Source organism: Cotesia glomerata, linkage group LG2, assembly GCF_020080835.1.
Source record: "Cotesia glomerata isolate CgM1 linkage group LG2, MPM_Cglom_v2.3, whole genome shotgun sequence".
In the NCBI taxonomy this organism is placed as follows: Eukaryota; Metazoa; Arthropoda; class Insecta; order Hymenoptera; family Braconidae; genus Cotesia; species Cotesia glomerata.
Window position 1 is genome coordinate 28,857,547 of NC_058159.1, and position 23,169 is coordinate 28,880,715.

General features: G+C 26.8%; 1 protein-coding gene across 11 annotated transcripts; it reads left to right on the forward strand.

Annotated features, from left to right (window-relative positions):
• Positions 1–877: 877 nt before the first annotated feature.
• LOC123259791 lies at positions 878–21,885 on the forward strand. 11 transcript variants are annotated; one of them, XM_044720491.1, is made up of 19 exons: positions 880–1,613; positions 3,003–3,186; positions 3,342–4,295; positions 9,599–9,694; positions 10,826–11,005; positions 11,276–11,482; positions 11,607–11,818; positions 12,143–12,332; positions 13,949–14,138; positions 14,618–14,730; positions 14,845–14,868; positions 15,155–15,199; positions 15,310–15,385; positions 16,653–16,823; positions 17,298–17,442; positions 18,264–18,371; positions 18,456–18,608; positions 18,773–18,834; positions 20,880–21,885. In XM_044720491.1, the coding sequence occupies exons 3-18, from the start codon at positions 3,552–3,554 to the stop codon at positions 18,798–18,800; spliced, it is 2,682 nt and encodes an 893-aa protein (XP_044576426.1). In that variant the 5' UTR covers positions 880–1,613; positions 3,003–3,186; positions 3,342–3,551; the 3' UTR covers positions 18,801–18,834; positions 20,880–21,885. The 11 variants fall into 11 exon arrangements, with proteins under 11 accessions (XP_044576423.1, XP_044576429.1, XP_044576431.1 ...); XM_044720489.1 differs by having other exon boundaries at positions 18,773–18,807; XM_044720488.1 differs by lacking the exon at positions 18,773–18,834 and having other exon boundaries at positions 878–1,613; positions 17,316–17,442.
• Positions 21,886–23,169: the final 1,284 nt, after the last annotated feature.

The following is a 23,169-nucleotide window of genomic DNA, read 5'->3' on the forward strand; positions in this document are numbered from 1 at the left end:
TCTAGATACATAATTAAGAAATGACCTTGTATCTTGTGAATTATTGACATTTTTAAAGATATAAGCTCATCCCGATGTTACACTCATCGAGACCTTTCATTTAAGTACCCACATCAATTTTTCATATATTTTATATATTTATATATATGTATATATAAAAAATATATGAAAATGCATGTGGGTACTCAAATGAAAGCTCTTGATGAGTGTAACATCAGGATGAGCTTAGATCTTATAAAATATCAATAATTAAGAAATGAATTTGTATCTTCTGAAATATTGACATTTTTGAAGATATAAGCTCATCCCGATGTTACACTCATCAAGACCTTTCTTTTGAGTACCCACATCAATTTTTCATATATTTATATATTTTATATATATGTATATATGAAAAATATATGAAAATGCATGTGGGTACTCAAATGAAAGCTCTTGATGAGTGTAACATCAGGATGAGCTTATATCTTTAAAAACGTCAATATTTAAGAAAGTACAGTGCAATTTAACAAAAGTCATTATTTAACAAAGCAAAATTTTATTTATTTATAGTCCACATTCATAGCAGTCACATAGTAACTGCAATGTTGCTAGTTTTATAATCTTCTTTTTATTTAAAAATTCCAATTAAATAAATTAGAATAAGAAATTAATTGTAATTATAAACAATTTTTTTTATTTCTTCATGTAAAATTTTTTTCTGTATAAAAAAATGTAAATTTTTTGGAGCTAACAAACCCAAAAGGTAAGTAAAAAAACAAAGCAATTAAAAAACAAGTACAAATTGACATAAATTGAAGCTTTTTGTTGCAGTACATGGTAATGGGTGCGCATTGGATCAATATATGAGACTCCAGTGTACTGAGCAAGTGTATACATACAAATACTACCAGAGATCGGCTCGTAGATTATAAACAAACGTGGTAGACATAAAAAGCTGGAGAAGAGAAAGTAAGACAGACAGCAATGTGCTGTTCACGTTACTGTACACTACTCGCTTATCGTTATCGGAGTACTATAACATAACTGCGTGAAAGTTGTATTGAAATATAAAATCAGTACGAGTAATATAATATACAATTTTTTATCTATTACAGGGATAAACATATAGACATTAGACATAATACAAGCAGGATTGTTAATTGTTAATTATTAATAAAAAATACTTAAAGGTGAACCATGACAGGAGTGTGCTGGATGACTTAGCTGTGTAATAGTGACCGCGAGCAAACAAAAAAATAAACAAGAGAGAGGGAACACAATAATGCGCCGACGGCGTGGCAGTATTACGTTTAACACTTGATATGAGTCAGTAGTAAGAGTCAAGTCAGTGTCAGAGAAACTCCCGGCTTTGGACCGATCTTCAGTCAAAACTCCAACTTTTAAGATAATATTTAAAGAGCTACTGCAGTTTAAATCTTCAGTCTTAATCCTCTTGTTAATAATCATTATTATTGTTATTACTAAGCTGACACACTTTAGCAGTTCAACTAATGTTTATAATTGTTAGCTAATTATATTAATTAATAAGCGTCGAGTAACTAGACTGACGTGTTATAAAAGCGAGTGATAAAGCCACATGTGTTTGATGTTTGACTCTATTTACTTATTCAGTAAGAATATTCTATTTTTCATTTTTTAACTTTAGATACTTTCTAAATATTTAACTCTAGGCTAGCTTAAAGAATTTTTATCAGAAAACTTTTATACCCGGCTCATTAAATATTTATAAAGATTAATTTTAAATGAATTATACTTTCAAACTCGTTAATTTGTTTATGTATTTTTAATTAAACTTTTTTTTTTTTTTTATTCTTTATATTAATTTGACGGATATAAAAAGTTTTTTAATATATTTATTTTCATTGTAATTTTTTATCAATTAAAATTATTTTTAGATGCTTTATTTGTTTTTGTAAAAATACCATCTGTATTTTCTGAATCATTGATTTAAAAGAAAAAAAAAAATTAATGAAACAATCTGATAATTTTTAGACAAATTTTTAAAAATTAAAGAAGAAAATTTTTATAATTTTTTAAAACAAATAATTTTAAAATTTAATGATAATTTTTAAAATAATTAAAAATTTTTTAATTTTAAATTTAATAAAATAAATAAATTTTAAAATTTAATAACAATTTTTAAAATAATTTTAAAAATTAATAATAATTTTTAAAATAATAATAATTTTTAATGAATCATACTTTTAAACTCGTTGATTTTTTTATGGATTTTTAATTAAATTTTTTTGTTAATTTTTTATATTAATTTGTCAGCTATAAAAAGTTTTTTAATACATTTATTTTCATTGTAATTTTTTTAATCAATTCACAGTAATTTTTAGATGCTTTGTTTTTGTAAAAATACCATGTGTATTTTCTGAATCACTGATTTAAAAAAAAAATTAATGAAACAATCTGATAATTTTTAGACAATTTCTTCTTAAAAATTCAAGAAGAAAACTTTTAAATAATTTTTTAAAATTAAAATTTAATTAATAAAATTTATCACTGATTTGAAAAAAAATTATTGAAATACTCTGATAATTTTTAGACAATTTCTTCTTAAGAATTAAAGAAGAAAACTTTTAAATAATTTAAAAAAATTAAAATATAATCAATAAAATTTATTACTGATTTAAAAAAAATTATTGAAATACTCTGATAATTTTCAGACAATTTCTTCTTAAAAATTAAAGAAGACAACTTTTAAATAATTTTTAAAAATTAAAATATAATTAATAAAATTTATCACTAATTAAAAAAAAGAAAGTACTGAAACAATTTGATAATTTTTGAATAATTTCTTCTTAAAAATTAAAGAAGAAAACTTTTAAATAGTTAAAATATAATTAATAAAATTTATCATTGATTAAAAAAAATTATTATTGAAATACTCTGATAATTTTTAGACAATTTCTTCCTAAAAATTAAAGAAGAAAACTTTAAAATAATTTTAAAAAAATTAAATAATAATTAATAAAATGTATTTTAATTTACAGGCTGAGCGGAAGCAAAGTATTGAGTTGTCAAAAAATTGTTAGGAAGCATTGGGTGCTAAGCAACCGCCCTAAAGTAACACGTGATGTTTGTAGTAATTATCAAGTAACTTACTAGTAAAATAAATGCCAAGTTACCAGGCGATAAATCTTGATAAATTACCGGCGAATCCATTAGTAAATTAAGGTCAGTACAACAGTATCAGTAAAAATAAAATCACAATAAATAAAAATAGTTATCGATTATAAATAAAAAAAATTTTAAAAAATGACCCTCAGAGTCGATTAGACACATCAAGATATTATATACAAGATAAAAAATAAATGAAAAATTTTTTTCAGGTGAACCAAGCAAGCGGGAATTGAATTTCAAACTCGTGTTGCCGGAAGGTGTAGAGTAAAGTAAAGTGTGAAGACAAGTGTCTACTCGGGTAGTGGGAGCTGGTGTAAATCGCCCGGGATATGTACGCGGTGGCTGGTTGAGTCGTCTCGCTTAACGATATTAATAGATCTGGTTTTGGAGGGGGCCGCCAGCGGTGAAAATAGCAAAGAATGTTTTTGGAATCTACTTGGACTTGGTTGGCAGAACGATGGGGCAATATGGCCGACTTGGCCGAGCGGGTGGACGATCTGATATGCAGTTTCGACTCGTCTGGTGACACGACGATGGATACACTGTCGATGTTAATATTCGGTTGGATGCTATTCGGTCTGATTGTTTTGTGTATTGGTAAATATATTTACAATAACTTTGTACTTAACGAGAAATTCGGTTCTTCTTCGGGATCTAGTGTCGTTGCGGGTGGTGGTCATGTGGGTGTCAGCGCTGCTGCTACCTCCTCTGCGAGTCCAAGTGCTAAAGATGGACACGGTTACCATGGGATCGGTGAAAGTGTCGTGTCCGCGGGTAACATCGCCAGCAAGCTCCTTACCCAGGAAAAACCCATCAAAGTTGCGATGGCCAAATCCTTAGCAGCTTCTTCTGGGAATTTGACTTCCACTAGCAGTCCCTCGGTTGCCAGTCACAGTGGTGGCGGGGGACCTGGCATTGGGTATGTACCGCCAACACCACCTACGCGCAAGAGACTCACCAGAAAAACGTCCGGCCCGCTGATAAGCCCAGCGAGAAGCTCCCGCGCCCTTCACCTGCCGGCCGCGACCGGTGCCGATGCCGAGGCCGTTCGCTGGGTCAACGAGCTTGTCATTTGGCTTCATTCTGACCTGGTGATTCTTAATGAGTTACTTGCTGTTTGGGTTACTTCGCTTAATGATTTCGTCGCTGGTTCCGTCGATGAGGTACTATTTTTTTTTATTTTACGCTTTATGATTAACTAGCTACCTTAACTATAAATAAATAAAATTTTGCTTTATTAAATAATCACTTTTGTTAAATTGCACTACTTTCTTAAATATTAACGATTTTAAAGATATAAGCTCATCCTGATGTTACACTCATCAAGAGCTTTCATTTGAGTACCCACATGCATTTTTGATATATTTTTCATATATACATATATATAATATATGTAAATATATGAAAAATTGATGTGGGTACTCAAATGAAAGGTCTCGATAAGTGTAACATCGGGATGAGCTTAGATCTTTAAAAATGTCAGCAGTTCTCAAGATACAAGGTCGTTTCTTAATTATGTTGAATTACACTGTACTTTCTTAAATATTGACATTTTTAAAGATATAAGCTCATCCCGATGTTACACTTATCGAGAGCTTTCATTTGAGTACCCACATGCATTTTTGATATATATTTTTCATATATACATATATATAATATATATAAATATATGAAAAATTGATGTGGGTACTCAAATGAAAGGTCTCGATAAGTGTAACATCAGGATGAGCTTATATCTTTAAAAATGTCAGCAGTTCTCAAGATACAAGGTCGTTTCTTAATTATGTTGAATTACACTGTACTTTCTTAACTATTGACATTTTTAAAGATATAAGCTCATCCCGATGTTACACTTATCGAGAGCTTTCATTTGAGTACCCACATGCATTTTTGATATATTTTTCATATATTCATATATATAAATATATAAAATATATGAAAAATTGATGTGGGTACTTAAATGAAACGTCTTGATGAGTGTAACACCGAGATGAGCTTATATCTTCAAAAATTTCAATAGTTTACAAGATACAAGGTCATTTCTTAATTATGTATCTAGAGATAGAGCATTTTCAAATGCAGCCTAAATACTTATCATAATAAATTGACTATTGGTGAGAATGATATGAAACCTTGAAAAGACACAAATTAAAATCAAGACCTTCGCAATGACACTAAATTTCGCTAAAAAACCGATTTTATCGTATGACTATCCCGGACACAAAGTTTTTCTTATTCTCTTAATAATATAGATTATTCATATGATAATTAAGTCAGCAGACTTTTTTATTATTTTTTTAGAATTTTTTCGATAAATAAAATTTTAAGTAAATAATTTCACATGTAGATATTGTTAAAATTTTTATAAATAAATTTTTAGTGTTCATTTATTTGTTGAAGAAAACAAAAATGGTCAGGTGTCTGCCAAATATTTTATTTTATGCTAAAAAATTTTTTTAAATGTGATAAATTAATTTTTATAGCAAGAAAATTTAAAGAAAAAAAATCTAAATGTAGAAATTGTAAAAATTGTAAGTGGAAAATTTTTTAATACCGATCTGCTGATATTACTATCATATCATTATTTAGTAATTTAAAAAACAAGTTGTTCAATCTAAAAAATTGAATAAATTATTAATGAAATATTTAAAAAAATTAAGTATTTACATGATTATATAAGTATAGATAAAATTTCTTACATGATATGCGATGTTAATAAAACGGGTCATGAATTTTTATTTAATTATCCAAATCAAGGGCCACCGCAATTGCAATCAATTGAGCATAGAAGAAATCCGAGCGACACATGGTTGTCATTAGATAGAACAGACGCCTTTTGGTCTAAGCTTTCAATCCTCACATTTGACATCTCTATTCTAACAATTGCTCAAAGAAGTAATTTAATTAACTTAAAAAATTTTTTATTGATTTTTTCTATTAATGATACTTAATTATTATTATTTTCATAATTTTAAAAATTTCATCTCCTCGAAATTTTAAAATAAGTATTATATAAATATTAAATTATAAAAGAAGCTTAAATAAATATTTCCGGGATTAAATTTCATAATAAATAATTAACTTCCTCTCTTTCACTGAGATGGCATTAAAACCCAAAACTTCATCAGTGTAAATAAACTTTACGAGATTCTCAAAGGTCTCAGCTGTTATATCTGTTATGAAAATTTGATTAGATTTTTTTTTTTATTTAGCTTGTGAGTAAACATTGCTGCTAGAATTCTTGAAAATTATTTTCTAGGTTCAAGAATTTTTCTCTTAATTCAATTTAATTTTGAACTTCCCGCTAAGAAAATTGAAAATTTTCAAAAATCGGGAAGTTATTGGTTTTACCCCGTTTTTCGAAAATCGAGTTTTCATCAGATCTCGACGTTTTGAGGTCCTAGGAAGCGTTCCTGACTATTCGCCAAACTTAGATTTCCTGTGAATTTGAATCGATTCGGACCGATAGATTTTGAGAAATTTGGAGAAATCTAAAAAAAAATAGGAAAAAAAATTTTTTCAGAAGTGGTTTTTTTGGGATAACTTTTAAACGGCTTTACCGATCGATTCTAAAAACTAATCAGCTCTCAACCTTGAAAAACGACGTCGATCGCTGCCAATCCGGTCAAAATCAGTTGATTCGTTCGAGAGATATCGTGAACTAAAGAAAACCGAAAAAAGTGTTTTTTCGGAGTTACTCCGAAATTTCTAGTTTGACCAATTAAAACTCAGAAATTCTTTATGAGGCTTAAAAAACTGCGTAGAATGCCGCTAACCGCGTAAAAATCGGTTCATTTATTCAAAAGTTATTGCGGTTTGAAAATTCAAAAAATAGTGTTCTATGAAACTTCTATCAGACTTTTGAGCTCAAAGAGCTCAAAAGCATAGAAAAGGTATCTTTTTGAGCTCGGAGAGCTCAAAACAACACACAGATTGTATTTTTGAGCTCGAAGAGCTCAAAAAAAGCAGCCAGGATTAACGGAATTAGCGAGAAGTTGCAGAGATGGCCTTTAGGGTCAACCGTTTTCCTAATTTTTTTTTTTTTTTTTTTTTTAGTGTAAGTTTGTTCTAGCTAAAATTTTCTGAAATTTTCCCTGATTTTCCTGCTAGCGTAAATTTTCTATTACTATTTTTATTATATTATTAAAATTCCTGATTTTTATCTTTAAAGCATTGCGATGAGCCTTTCGGACACACAAAATTAAATATTAAAATTTAATCAACAAGCAAATTAAATTTTTATATTTAAATTTAAGTTATCGTCGTTTAAACTTCTCTGATTATAATGTCAAGGCTTCTGATGTCATCTTAAAAACAGAATTAGCATAATGTGAGGCGTAAAGTCCGACCTGCAGACAGATAGTTTTTTTTTTTTTTTTATAAGAATAATCTAGTCTTTTTTATTAACTTTGTTTATAAGACGGATTTAAAAAGTAAGAAAGAAATATTAATCTTTATAACCACCCAATTGTACTGCACGCGGAGATTTCGAGCATGCGTGTTCTTGCTTTGCTCTGTGTAACCCACTTTCCAGTACGTAAATTCACCAAACATCCAACTCTGTATTTTATTATAAGAGAAATAATACAATTACACATGTATGATAGAAGAGTTTTAAGTTTTATTATTCTTCCCCAGACGTACTGACTTTGTACTTTAAAAAATCAATGTTTTTTATAGCTTATGAATCATCTGGCTTTTTTTTTTTTTATTTATAAATTTAACTTAAAATTTTTCTATAATTTATAATTAATAATAAGTTAATTGCATAAAAAATTTATGATGAGGAAATAAAATTAATATTTTTAATAAATTTTTTTAATCCAAAATTTAATTTTATATTTTTCTATAACTTATAATTAATAATAATTCAATTTCAAAAATTTAATTGCTTAAAATATTTATGATGAAGAAATAATATCAATATTTTTTTATAAATTATAAATTATTCGGCTTGTTTTTTTATTTTTTTAATTTATAAATTTAATTATATATTTTTTTATAATTTATAATTAACAATAATTTAATTGCATAAAAAATCAATGATGAAGAAATAAAATCAATATTTTTGATAAATTATAAATTATTCAGATTGATTTTAATTTAAAAATTTAATTTTATAAATTTATAGCTAATAATTGAATTGCAAACAATTAATTGCAAAAAAATTAATGATGAAAAAATACGATCAATATTTTTGACAAATTATAAATTGTTTGACTTGTTTTTTTAATTTATAAATTTATAAATTTATAATTAATAATAATTTGATTGCATAAAAAATTTTTAATGAAGAAATAAAATGAATATTTTTTATAACTTTTAAATCATCTTGTAAATTTTTATATTTTGTAATTAATTATTAATAATTCAATTAATTATTAATAATTCAATTTTTGGTGCAAAAAATTAATTGCACCAAAAATAAATGATGAAGAAATAATTAATACAATGTAATACAAATTGGCTCATTGTTAAAAATCAATCGCTAAGTTTTTAAATATTGTATATATAAACCAGCTTTATATTATTTAAAAATCTGTGTATATATTTATATTTATATATTTATACCGTCTATATATAATGTGATATGTAAACTAAGCAAAGAGCTTTTAAGTATTCTTCCTAGTGTTAGGTCTGACTTAACTAAATTGAAGACGTAATAAAAAAAGGAGCGTCTAAAGATATAATAATATAACGTATGATATATTTGGGCCGGGTTTTGTTACGTCATAGATCGCGGGTGCGGAAAAGACATATATTGCGTCACTTATAGAAATATATACATAGATTAAAACATATGTAAGTGTGTAAGTCTGTTGTCAACATCCTTTTACCTCGCGTGCGTCCGCTGACGTCACTTCTCATCGCTTAAAATAACATTACACACGCGGTACCTTTATATGTATATAAGAAACACTTTTTTATCAATTATAAAAAACTATAAATAATTATTTCACGGTAAATTAATTAAAGAATTGAATAGTATGTTTAGTTTTAAATTATAAATATTTATTAATTCACGGAGCATAAATCTTTTTATAAAATGAATTACTTTCTATAATATATTGTTTTAATTATAATAATTATTGTTATTTATTATTTATTATTTACTGTAATTACTAAATTATCTGCATGAATTGCTCCGTAATGTATTGGATGAATTTTCATTTTCAACTGTTGCAGAACACGCGTTTAATTATTGTTTATTATTGTAGCCACGTACGTTTACTCAGAGTGATGTCTGCTTAAATATATGCCATAATATGTACATATATACGCGGTATGTGTACCATAACTATCTTTAGTCACGAATTGATGACGAAAATAATAGCTCTAATGATATATTCATACCTATTATTATGTATTTAGTATTAAATTATCATTTTTATAATAATAATAATAATAATAATACTCAAGATCAAGATGATAAAAAATATTATTTATAAATTTGTTTATATTTCAGCATGGAGTTGGAGTTGAATTTGTGAGAGTACTTCCGGAAACTCAATCACCTAGTTTTTCAAATATTTTTTGCGAATGCGATTCTAGAGACGATGTTGTAAGTTAAAAAATTTTTTATTATTATTATTAAATTTTATTTTATTTAATTATAATAATACTAAAGTTAGCCGACGTTTTTAATTTATTAAATTAGAACTCAAAAATATAAATATTATATATATATTTTATATTTTTTATATTTTTATATTTTATATTTTATATATTTTTTTTTTTATATTTTATATATTTTAAATATTTTTAAAAAATTGCACTTGTAGTTTTTCAAGTTTTTTACAAATAAAAATTTTTTTGTTAATTTTTTCAATAAAAAAAAATTTTTTTAATTTTTAGATGGCTAACTTAATTTTCATTTATTGATACTGAAATTAAGCGACATTTAATTTTTTAGATTTTTATAACAAATTGTAATAAAAAAAAAATTTCTTCTTTAATTTCATGTGAAGAAATAGTAAAAAACAATAAATGAATTTTTTTTTATACTAAATTTAAGTTTAATGTCTACTAATGACATTTTTATATCGCCAAAATTATTATTATTATTATTTAAATATAAATAATAATAAAGTAAGCTGACATTTTTAATTTATTAAATTAGAACTAAAAAATATTTTAAAATTGCACTATAGTTTTTCAGGTTTTTTACAAAAGAAATTTTTTTTTATTTTCGTATTAATTTTTTCATTAAAAAAAAATTTTTTTCAATTGTTAGATGTCGGTTAACTTAATTTTCATTTAATGATACTGAAATTAAGCGACATTTAATAATTTTTTAGATTTTTATAAGAAATTGTAATAGAAAAAAATTTCTTCTTTAATTTCATATGAAGAAATAGTAAAAAATAATACCTAAAATTTTTTTTTTATAATTAATTAAAGTTTAATGTTTGCTAATAACATTGAGAAGAAATTTTTTTCTATTACTTTTTTTCATAAAAATCTAAAAAATTATTAAATGTCGCTTAATTTCAGTATCATCAATTGAAAATTAAGTTAGCCGACATTTAAAAATTAAAAAATTTTTAAGAACATTTAAAAAATTTAAGAGATTGAAGAAATTTTTTAGTAAATTTCAAAATTAAATTTTATTATTTAAATATAAAAAAATATATTTTATTATTTTGACTAAATATTTATCACTTATTGATAAAAAAAAAAAAATATTTTCCAGACAATAACTTGTGACTGTGAAGCGACACCAGCTCTGCAATTGAAAGCTTTCCGTCAAAAAGGAGATAAGGTAGAGGTCAGTCATTATCGCGTCAACGTTAACCGCTTCCGTGCACGTCTTAATGTCGTTTGCATTACGGAAAAATTACTATTGGACTTGAAATGTGATGGATGGCCCGAGGTAATTACTTTTTAATGACAACTGATAGCTTCTGTAGATAAATTTTAAATTAGAGATAAAAATATTTAAAACTCTGACAAATCACTGTTTATTTCTTCTTTTTTTTTTTTTTTTTTTTTTTTTTTTTTTTTAATATAACTTAAAATAATTTTTTTTCTTTATAAAATTACAAATAATTTATTTTTTATTATCTTCATCGCTTATATTAATAAATTATAAGTTAACAAGGTCAATTGATAGAATTGACACTAATTAAATGTGATTTTTAAGGTGAAGGTTTCGCTGGCGGCTGTCGGTACGATAAAAAAGGACCTTGATGAAAGCCAGTTGCAGGAAGTTGTGACTGAAATAGTAGTCGGTGCTCTTAGAGGTACAAATGTCCATTTAAATTTGTCCAAGTATCCAACTTGCCCGAGATTATGGAGAGAACCACCACCACAGACTGGGTTCCCGCTGCCACTTCACTACGACAGTATGGTGAGATATATTTATTATTTATTGCTTTTATTTAAATAAATTCTACCACTTAAACCCTTTTATTTATCCCTGAGCCTATTGTCGTCCTATTAGCGGTAATCGCTAGCAAAAATTTTAATTCCAGAGCCATTCAGCAGGACCGACTGGAGGACAACAGAAATACGTTCCAGGCGAAAGACGTTTATTAGTTAAAGTCGTAAAAGCGAGTGATTTAGGTGGCCAGCAAGGTTGCGTAGAGCCTTATTGTGTTGTAGAGCTAGATGATCCCCCACAAAAGCACCAGACTTCTGTCAAAAAAAATAATGTCAGTCCTGTTTGGGACGAAGCCTTTTTATTGTAAGTTTTTTTTTTTTTTAGCCTTGCCTGTTATTTAGAATTCAATAATTTTTATTTTAATAATAAGGTAAAATAGGGTAAAATAAGGTCCCCTTCAGTGGCACTTTTTATTTCAATGAAAAAATGTTCTACTTAGAATAAAAATTAAAAATTTTTTTGATCTAAAGGTCTTAAAGATTAGAAATAATATATTCATTATTGAAATTAATCATTTCATTAATTGAATAACTACCAAAATCAAAGAAAGTGTCAGTAATGGGGTCCCCGCCACTAATGGGGTTTTTATCCTAGTTATTTGTACTGATGTTTTGTTTTTGGTTTCAGTGATGTCAGTCAGAATACTTTTGAAGTACTGTTGGAACTTTATGACCATGTTAACAAAAGTAACAGATTTTTAGGATTAGGTATTGTTGGTATTGAAGAGTTGTTAATGAATCCAAGTCAAAGACAAATAATTCCATTACAAGCGCGGCCTTATGAACAAGATGAAGTTACTGGAACTCTTACCGTTGAGGTAAATTTTTTTTTTTATTTATTAGTTATAAAAAAATCGAGTTTGTTATCAATTTGAAGATTATTATTAAGAAAAAATGTTTCAAAATTTTGAACAATTATAAAATAATTTAATAATGTTGATTTCTTCTTTTATTAACTCATAATTTAACTATAAAATTTTTAACTTCCCGCTAAGAAAATTGAAGATTTTCAAAAATCGGGAAGTTATTGTTTTCACCCCGTTTTGCAAAAATCGAGTTTTTATCAGATCTCGACGTTTGAAGGTCACAGGAAGCTTCCCTGACTATCCCCGCGAGGTTGTCACGGTGTCTGTATGTATGTGTGTTTGTTTGTGTGTGTGTGTGAAAGTATGTGAACCGCTTATAACTTTTGAACGGCTTGACCAATTTCATCGCGGTTGGTGCCATTCGAAAGGGCTTGGCCAAACTTAGATTTTGAAAACTATTTGGACCGATTCAGATCAATAGATTTTAAGAAATCTTCAAAAAACTGAAAAAAAAATTTTTTTCAAATGTGGTTTTTTTGGAATAACTTTTAAACGGCTTGATGGTTCAATTCCAAAAACTAATCAGCTCTTAACCTCAAAAAACCACGTCGATCGCCACCAGCCCGGTCAAAATCGGTTGATTCGTTCGAGAGATGTCGTGAACGAAAGAAAACCGAAAAAAGTGTTTTTTCGGAATAACTCCGAAATTCCTAGCGCGATCAATTCAAAATTTAAGATTCTTTGTGAGGCTTGAAAAACTGCGTCGAATGCTGCCAACCGCGTGAAAATCGGTTTATTCATTCAAAAGTTATTGGGGTTTAAAAATTCAAAAAATAGTGTCTTATCAAATCTCTATCAGACTTTTGAGCTCAAAGAGCTCAAAAGCATAGGAAAGCAATCTCTTTGAGCTCGGAGAGCTCAAAATAACCCATCAATTGTATTTTTCAGCTCGAAGAGCTCAAAAACGTCATTGGTGCAATTTTAAGCGCCTAAGTATGGAATTAGCGGGAAGTTGCAGGGATGGCCTTCAGGGTCAACAGTTTTCCTAATTTTTTTATTTTTGTCATTAATTAAATTAGAGCCAAAAAAATATTTTTAAAAAATTGCACATATAATTTTTTAAATCTTGGACTTTTTTCAATAAAAAAAAAAAAATTTCAGGTGTTAATTTCATTTTTTTTTCTTAAAAAAATTTTTTTAAGTAAATCTATGTCTTCATAAAATTATACATTAATTAAAAGTCAAAAATTTTTTTTTTAATTAAAAAATCTAAAAAAATATTTTTAAAAAATTGCACGTATAATTTTTAAAATCTTGGACTTTTTTCAATAAAAAAAAATTTTCAGAAGTTTGTTAATTTCATTTTTTTTTCTTAGATTTACTTAAAAAATTTTTTTTAGGTCTATATAAAATTATACATTGATTAAAAGTCAAAAAAATTTTTTTTTAATTAAAAAAAAATCCAAAAAATGTCAATTACAGTATTTTATAATAAAACAGCTAAATTTAATAATTTAAATATTAAAAAAAATTTTATTAATTAAATTTATATCAACAAAAGTATTATAGCAAGATTGAGTTTTAATAAATAACAATAATAATAATTAAAATAAAACTTTTAATTACAGTTTGTATTTATTGAGGGAGCAGAAGTCCCGCAAATAGGAGCCAAGCCATTTAAAGTTAAGGAAGCAATAAAACCATCATCTCCAACACGCACATACAACCCAACGAATCTACTCAGCAATAATAGTCTTAATTATAACAATGGTAACAGCACTCTTATCTTGTACGACACTTCTGCTCAGTCGACCGGGGGTAATTACCGATTATAATATCTCCCGAGGCATCCGTCCTTACTTGAGTGACACCTTTACTTTCTGTATTAGTTTTTTCATCACTCAGCACTGTCTTGCCACTCTGGACTCCTTTTTCAACTTTCTTCACCCTTATCTAAAGACTCAACGTTTTTAAGCCAACACGTTTTCAAATAAAATTCGCATGGATGCACTCGTGATAGATTCCAAAACGTTGCTTGGTTTTAAACACAAAGCTCCAATTTCCTACTATAGAAGAAATACAATTAATTTTAAAATTATAATTTTTAAAATAATAAATAATTATTTATTTTTGAGAGCGTAGTTATAGTTTATAGACCGGCATGATCGAATTAATCGTCAATAGTGTGATTATTAGTTAATTCTTAGTAGATGAATCGTGTGATCATTTATTTATTTATTTATTTATTACAAATGATGTGTAACTGAAAAATTACTCCACTTTCTTATTTATATTAGGACTATCATTTCTTTCAGACTTCCTGACAAATGGAACGACTGGCGAGTCGCCATACAGAACTGGCCAGAGTAATGGCAATAAAGGTACTCTAATTGTACACAGCCAACAGAGGGTAAGATTATTTATTGTTAATTACATAAAAAATTTTAATAATACCAAATTTTTGTACTAACGCATGGATTTTTCCCCGTGTTTTTTTTATCATTTTTTTTTATTTTTTTTTTAGCCGCCAGAGCGACAAATAGTCAAGGTGAGTGTAAAAAAATTAAGAGACGTCTTCTAGGATTGCAGTTTTATAAATAAATGAAAAAAAAATTAATTTCTCTTAATTAAAAAACAAGAAAATTTGATTTTTAAGTTTCTATTCGCTGTAAAAATTTTTGGCACTTGCGAGTTACTTTTGATAATTAGAATAGTCGATTTAATTTCGCTTGCTTAATTCGAGTAATGACATAATTTATGAGTCACTTAGAATAAACAAGACAAACTGCATGCTCAATAATACTTAAGTTTTAGTGTGTTGACTAATTCAACAGGTGACACTTTCTGAGGACGGAAGCTGGCAAGAAATTTCACCCGAGGTAATTTATTACCTTTTGTCTTTTATTTATCATTCAAATTCTTTCAGTATTACTCACACACTTATTGTTGATTATTGTTGTGGTAATTTATTTTTATTTTATATTTTTAGCACGCCAACAGGGATATTAGCGCTACTTCAGGTATAGAAAGTACTCCTAATTCTTCTAATTCTGATAGTTTACGAGGTAATTTAAATTCTGTAAATTATTAAGGACGTTCATGTGAAAGACTTAATAGTAAATATTTTTTAGTTTGGATAAGTTTAATCATATTAAAATTAGATTTTTAACATACAATCAAATTAATTATCTATTTTATTAAGAGAATAAGCAAATTTTGTGGTTAGTGTTTTTAAATAGTCAATTTATGATGATAAGTATTTAGGCTGCATTAAAAAATGCTCTATCTCTAGATACATAATTAAGAAATGACCTTGTATCTTGTGAACTATTGACATTTTTAAAGATATAAGCTCATCCCGATGTTGAACTCATCAAGACCTTTCATTTGAGTACCCACATCAATTTTTCATATATTTATATATATTATATATATATGTATATATGGAAAATATATGAAAATGCATGTGGGTACTCAAATGAAAGCTCTTGATGAGTATAACATCGGGAGAGCTTATATCTTTAAAATATATATTTTATATATGTATATATGAAAAATATATCAAAAATGCATGTGGGTACTCAAATGAAAGCTCTTGATGAGTGTAACATCAGGATGAGATTATATCTTTAAAAACGTCAATATTTAACAAAGTACAGTGTAATTTAACAAAAGTCATTCTTTAGTAAGCAAATTTTTATTTATTTATAGTTCACAAATCACTGCAGTCACATAGTGACTGCAAGTTTGCTAGTTAAATTTATTTTAGTTTATTTTTTACCGTACTGAGAACAAGCACCTGAATACAACTGATTACATTAGTAAAAATGACAGATTTATCAAATTAAATAAATAATAAAGAATGACGTCAAATTAACGACTAATTTATATTTACTGAATTTTTTAAAATAGATCCCCAAAAAATATTTCAGGTAAAATAAAAATTATGAATCTTTATAAAGTTATTGATGTACTTTAACATTTTTCTGAAGACCTCAATAAATTTTATAAAAAGTTAAAACTCATTTGACTCTACACAGAAAAAAAAATTTACTTGAATCAAATAAATAATTTTGAAGAACTTCATCTTCTTGATTTGAGTAGAAACATTCTTAAACTAAGAAATTTTTCTTGGTTTAATTAAATTTTATTTAATTCAATAATTTTTTGTCTTAATTCAAGACAATGCAACTTTTCAATATTATTTTCTTGGTTCAAGAATTTTTCTCTTGGTTCAATTTAATTTTTTTTTCTGTATAGCATAGCGCATGAACGTCTTTAAAACTCTTTAAATAATAATTATTAATAAATAAATAATTAATTAAATTTTAGAACAACGAGGTAGAACAAGAAGGAAACGCCGAGACTTTTTTGGCACGATAAAAAGGCGTTTAAACAGATCTCGAAACAGAAGCAGATCTGCTGGTCCAGAAGGAGACATAAATCATGAAGACGCTCATTCTAGATCAATATCTGCGGACAGAGCCCGTGATCCCGGATCTGGTAATTTTCTTTCGCTTGATAGTTTAGAAATAATAATTAATAATAAATCAACTACAATGTAATGACAAATCCAGTAAAAATATTTTATTTTTTTTTATCAATTACTTGTATTTACTGCTCATTACTCGGATATTAGCATAAATTTTCTTATAACTTTTACGAGTATTTATACAATCATAAATATTATTTTACTGCCTTCCGTTTAATACACTATTACGTGGTTACACTGATATACCTCGGTGAGTTGTCCTCGATTGCATGGCAATGGCTTATTATAGTTATATTGCATTACAAATTACAATTAGTTTTTTAACATTTAATTTATAATTTATATAATGGAAGTTTTTAATCATCATCTATCATTTAATCATTAATTAGTGTAAACATTACTAGTAATTGCTTAAATTTTCTCAATAATAATATTAACAACCGCTTTGAGTGCGTGTGAGTAATTAACAATTAAAAATTTCACAGCTTTGCTATCTGTACCAGGAAAAGAAGAACATTCAAGACGATCCAGTCTCAGCGAAGCTTCTGCCATAAGCGGAACTTCTACGAGGACGTATATTAATGAAGCATCTACTTTAGTACTAGAAACTCTTGAGAATGGAGTTAAAAAGTAAATATTATTATTTATTATTTTTTTATAAATATTTTCATTTATTATTTTGGTAATTTTTTGGTATTTTAGATAAAATTTAAGTAAAATAAAAAAATCAAAATTTACGATTTCAAAAATTTTCAAATTATGATGTTCTGAATTTTTTTTTCTAATTTATTCTATTTTTATCGCTCTTCTTAAAGATATAAACTCACTCCGACGTTACACTCAACGAGACCTTTCATTTGAGTACCTACATCAATTTTTCATATATTTATATATATTATATATATGTATATATGAAAAATATATGAAAATGCACGTGGGTACTCAAATGAAAGCTCTTGATGGGTGTAATAACGGTATGAGCTTATATCTTCAAAAACGTAAATATTTAAGAAAGTACAGTACAATTTAACATAATTAAAAAACGACCTTGTATCTTGTGAACTATTGACATTTTTAAAGATATAAGCTCACCCCGATGTTACACTCATTAAGACCTTTCATTTGAGTACCCACATAAATTTTTCATATATTTATATATATTATATATATGTATATATGAAAAATATATCAAAATGCATGTGGGTACTCAAATGAAAGTTCTTGATGAGTGTAACATCGGGATGAGCTTATATCTTGACAAACGTCAATAGTTAAGAAAGTACAGTGCAATTTAAAAAAATTCATTACTTAATAAAGCAAAATTTTATTTATTTATAGTTCATGACAGTCACATAGTGACTGCAATATTGCTAGTTACCATCTTTTCTAAATATTTTTATTTATTTTTTTTTATAAATAATTTAATTAATTATTCAATTTTTTTTTTTCAGACACTACCTCGTACCATTGTCACTAGCACAAAAAAGTAAATGGAGAAAAAAAGGCACTAAATTACACATATTTAATGACCATACATTTATTGCGAAACATATGCCAGGGTAAATTTTAATTTCTTCTTTAATTTTATTTTAATTAAATATTTCCGAGTCAAATATTAAATTTTATTATTTCCTTTTAAACAGAGGTACTGTTTGCGAAGTTTGTAAGAGGACATTAGCCCGAAGACTCGGTAAACAGGGCTACGAATGTAGAGACTGTTTAATGAAGTGCCATAAACATTGTCACGTTAAAGTCGAGTCAATGTGTTCTACATCAACGATACAAAGTATTGAATTGTAAGTATCAATATCTGCATACATCTTTAGTTACAAAGTGAAAACAATAATTATTTAATGACGTTATAAATACGACACTATAAAGTGTGCCATTGATTTGCGTTGACATTATATTATTTTATGAATATATATTCTTTTTTTTTTCTTTACTTTAATTAAACAAGGTCACTACTGCCAGTTCTGAGAGAATAAATAATAGGTGAGCGAGTGTCGATCAAATGTTAAGGTAGACTTTTTAATGAGACGGTCATTATACTTAGCATGGCGAATTATGAACGTATAGAACATTTACTTTTAGTTTGTTAACATACTTCATGACTGCTAATAATATTTATCTTTTGTGTGATTAAATTATCAATGCACACCTCAATTTTTTTTTTTTTTTTGGTGTGCATCAGTTTTGTTTTATCGCATCTGACTAAACTATTTATAATTAAACAATTTTATTAATAATAATATAAAAATTAATTAATTTTGTTCTTTATTAATCAATTTGTACTCTAGAATTTATTTATAGCGATTAAGAACTTACATGGGTTTCAAAAAATCGATTTTTTTTGTCTTATTAAATTCTACAACATCTCTAGAATATTGTCCTAAAGTTTCAAATCGATCCGAATAATAGTTTCGGAGATAGAATTTTAAAAAGTTGCGCGCTCAAGGCGCTGTTGTATTGTCACTCAAAATTTTAAACGCATTTTTCTCAAAATTATGTTTTTTAAAAAACCGTTGTCAAGATTTCTCGAGAACTACTCAACCGATCTTGATGAAATTTTAAACAGGTCTTCGAGATATAATTTATAAGGTCTTGAACGAAGGATTTTTTTTTTCTATTACAACTATTTAAAAAAAAATCCCACGAAATTTTAGCCAAATTTTTAATTTTTTCGTTAAAACCTCTGCCAAAAATCCAATTTTCATTTTTTCTTTTTTTCCTTCGTTTAAGACCTAGTTTGAAGTCTTAACTAAAGCACACATTTTTTTTTTTTCACTTCTGATGATCCTGCTAGGAGTTGTGCTGATCACGCGGACGCATTTTTTTACGTCACATTAGCAGAGTTTTTAATATTTATTTTTTTAAATTTCAGTTGTTCCTTATTAAACATGTATCTTTAAGACAGTAAAAAGTTTAAATAAAATATTTCATTTTTTCTATTAAAAGAAAATTAGGAAAACGGTTGACCCTGAAGGCCATCCCTGCAACTTCCCGCTACTTTCGTAATTAAGCGCTCAAAATCGCACGTATTACAATTTTGAGTTCGAAGAGCTCAAAAATATAATTTTCGTGTAGTTTTGAGCTCTCCGAGCACAAAATTCTGATAAAAGTTTAATAAAACACAATTTTTTGAATTTTCAAACCGCAATAACTTTTGAATGAATGAACCGATTTTCACGCGGTTGGCGGCATTCAACGCAGTTTTTTAAATTCTATGATACATTTTTAAACACAAATTGATACTACCGGAAGTTTCGGTGTAATTCGAAAAAAACACTTTTTTTCGATTTCTTTCGTCAACGATAACTCACGAACGAATCAACCGATTTTGACCAGATTTGTGGCGATCGACGTGGTTTTTTGATGTTAAGAGCTGATTAGTTTTTGGAATTAATCGGTCGAGCCGTTTAAAAGTTATTAAAAAAAAACCACATTTGGAAAAATTTTTTTTCGCAGTTTTTTTAAGATTTCTCAAAATCTATTGGTCCGAATCGGTCCAACTTGTATTAAAAATCTATGTTTAGTCGAACCCTTTCGAATGGCACCAACCGCGATCAAATCGGTCAAGCCGTTCAAAAGTTATGAGAGGTTTACATACATCCACACATACATACATACACACACACACACACACACACACACACACACACACACACTTACATACATACAGACACCATCGCGGGAATAGTCAGGGAAGCTTCCTGGGACCTCAAAACGTCGAGATCTGATGAAAACTCGATTTTCGAAAAACGGGGTAAAAACAATAACTTCCCGATTTTTGAAAATTTTCAATTTTTTTAGCGGGAAGTTAAAAATAGTTGAAAATAGGCCATTTTTTTCCGAGGAAACCCATGTAACCCTTTAATAAAATAAAAATCGAGTAAAAATGACCGGGTGTGCATTTGAGGTGTGCATCTCTTAACAAAACTGTTTGATAAGTTTGTCCAATGCTTGGAGTGATAATTAATGACTTGTTTGAATAACTGCTTGACTATTTTGCAGCCCTCAGAACAATAAATACATGAAATAATAAATAAATAAAAAAATAATTTCAGGTCTTACATCCAGACACCGAAATTCGAGCGAAGGTTTTCAACCCGTCGATGCTAAGAACTCATGGCAATTTTTATTTATATATATACATTATTTATTTATTTATACAATAATATATGTAATAATATATTTATTTATTAATATTTGATGATTGATATTAATCGCGATTACCGTTTTAAACGATAAAGTAATCACTTGTTAATTGAATCCCTCCAACTGTTTTTGACTTGCAAGTTTATTAATGTTCGTACAAAAATAATTGTATTTTTCAAACTAAAATCTTTTATTTCCCATTAAATAGATTTATTAGTAACTCATTAACTTTCAATTTGGTTAAATTATACATTTTTTTTTAATTACTCGCGGTTAATGCAAAAGTATCTTCTATTTCATTGCAGATGAAATAGAAACTACCTCTTCTATAATTTTTATTATTATTATTGTAATAATAAAAAGAAATAAAAGTCTTTTTCTCACAATCAAAAATATCCGGATCAATTATTCCGGGTACTCATTTTTAAGATATTAAATATAATTGTTTTAATTAACAAAAAAAAAATTAATAAATTTATATTGCGACCTAATATTATGTTTAAATAATATAGCAATCGGTAATTTATAATTATTGTAATTAAGTACTTAAGTTTCGATATTTTTTAATATATTTATCGACGTGTGATTGATCTAATGTATAATTATTATTGTTATATATTAATATTTAATATGAAAAATTAGAAAAAAAGCCTCGCGTTTAAATAATCATCGATAATGTATTTAATATTCATTTAAAATAATGCATTTTTTGTCAATTTGTAACATCGATTAATTAAATTAATTAGTTTCATTTTTCACATTAAGAAACAAAAATTAATAAATATTTTGAAATATATTAACAATAATACATTAAATCTGATTTTTTATTTTATCTTAATAAAATTTTTACGTGGGCTGTGAATGCTTAGCGGTATGTACAATGAAAATTTATTGAGAAATTAAAGTGTGCTTAAAAAGCGCGTTAATATTTATAAAAAAAAAATCTGCCAATCAAAAAAATTTTTCATAACTTTTTGCTGACGATTTTTACGATCGAACATGACTACATTATTTTTTAAAATAAAAGTTGTACAAAGTTAGTGAGAACTCAAATATACACAATAATAATCAATTAAACTTTTTGAACAAGTAGCTTTGATTAAATATTAATGTTCTAGTGCCTATAGACATTCTTACATACAACTTATGGTATTATTATCATTATGTGAAACTAATACTTGCATTTTGAGACAAAATTATATCAAAAGTTACATTTGGAAATAAAATATTGAAGTACATAAATAATATATATTACATAAAGAAGCCTCAGATTGAAAACTATTAACTTTATATAACAAATAAAAGTAATAAAATGAAAAATATACTTCTTGAAGTAAAACTGAAGCTTACATAACAAACAGCAAAGCCATCGAATTTTACACAGATTGTTATAAATTATGTAAAAACATTACAACGTGTTAAGCACGGTAAAATCCATCACTTACATCTGTTATCCAACGACGCAATGTAATAAAGAAAATACACTGTAACTAGTTATTGCACAAACATTATTTATAAAATTTCTTCAACGAACTTGATCTTCATTACACAATAAAATAACTTTAAATAACCCTTATAAATTTATTGAAATAAGATCAGTTTTTTTAATTTTATTAATTAAATCTTTAAAACTTTTTACTATTTGAGTACCCACATGCATTTTCATATATTTTTCATATATACATATATATAATATATATAAATATATAAAAAATTGATGTGGGTACTCAAATGAAAGGTCTTGATGAGTGTAACATCGGGATGAGCTCATATCTTTAAAAATGTCAATAGTTCTAAGGATAAAAGGTTGTTTCTTAATTATGTTAAATTACACTGTACTTTCTTAAATATGGACGTTTTTAAAGATATAAGCTCATCCCGATGTTACACTCATCAAGAGCTTTAATTTCAGTACCCACATGCATTTTGATATATTTTTCATATATACATATATATAAATATATGAAAAATTGATGTGGGTACTCAAATGAAAGGTCTTGATGAATGTAACATCGGGATGAGCTTATATCTTTACAAATGTCAATAGTTCACAAGATACAAGGCCGTTTCTTAATTATGTTAAATTGCACTGTACTTTCTTAAATATTGACGTTTTTAAAGATATAAGCTCATCTTGATGTTACATGCATCAAGACCTTTCATTTGAGTACCCACATGCATTTTGATATATTTTTCATA

Bases quoted from the DNA above. Each gene is read 5' to 3' on its own strand.
- LOC123259791 (XM_044720486.1), top strand. From the start codon at position 3,552: ATGTTTTTGGAATCTACTTGGACTTGGTTGGCAGAACGATGGGGCAAT. The intron at 4,296-9,598 runs GTACTATTTTTT...TTTATATTTCAG, and splicing joins TCGCTGGTTCCGTCGATGAG to CATGGAGTTGGAGTTGAATT. The intron at 14,731-14,844 runs GTAAGATTATTT...TTTTTTTTTTAG, and splicing joins TTGTACACAGCCAACAGAGG to CCGCCAGAGCGACAAATAGT.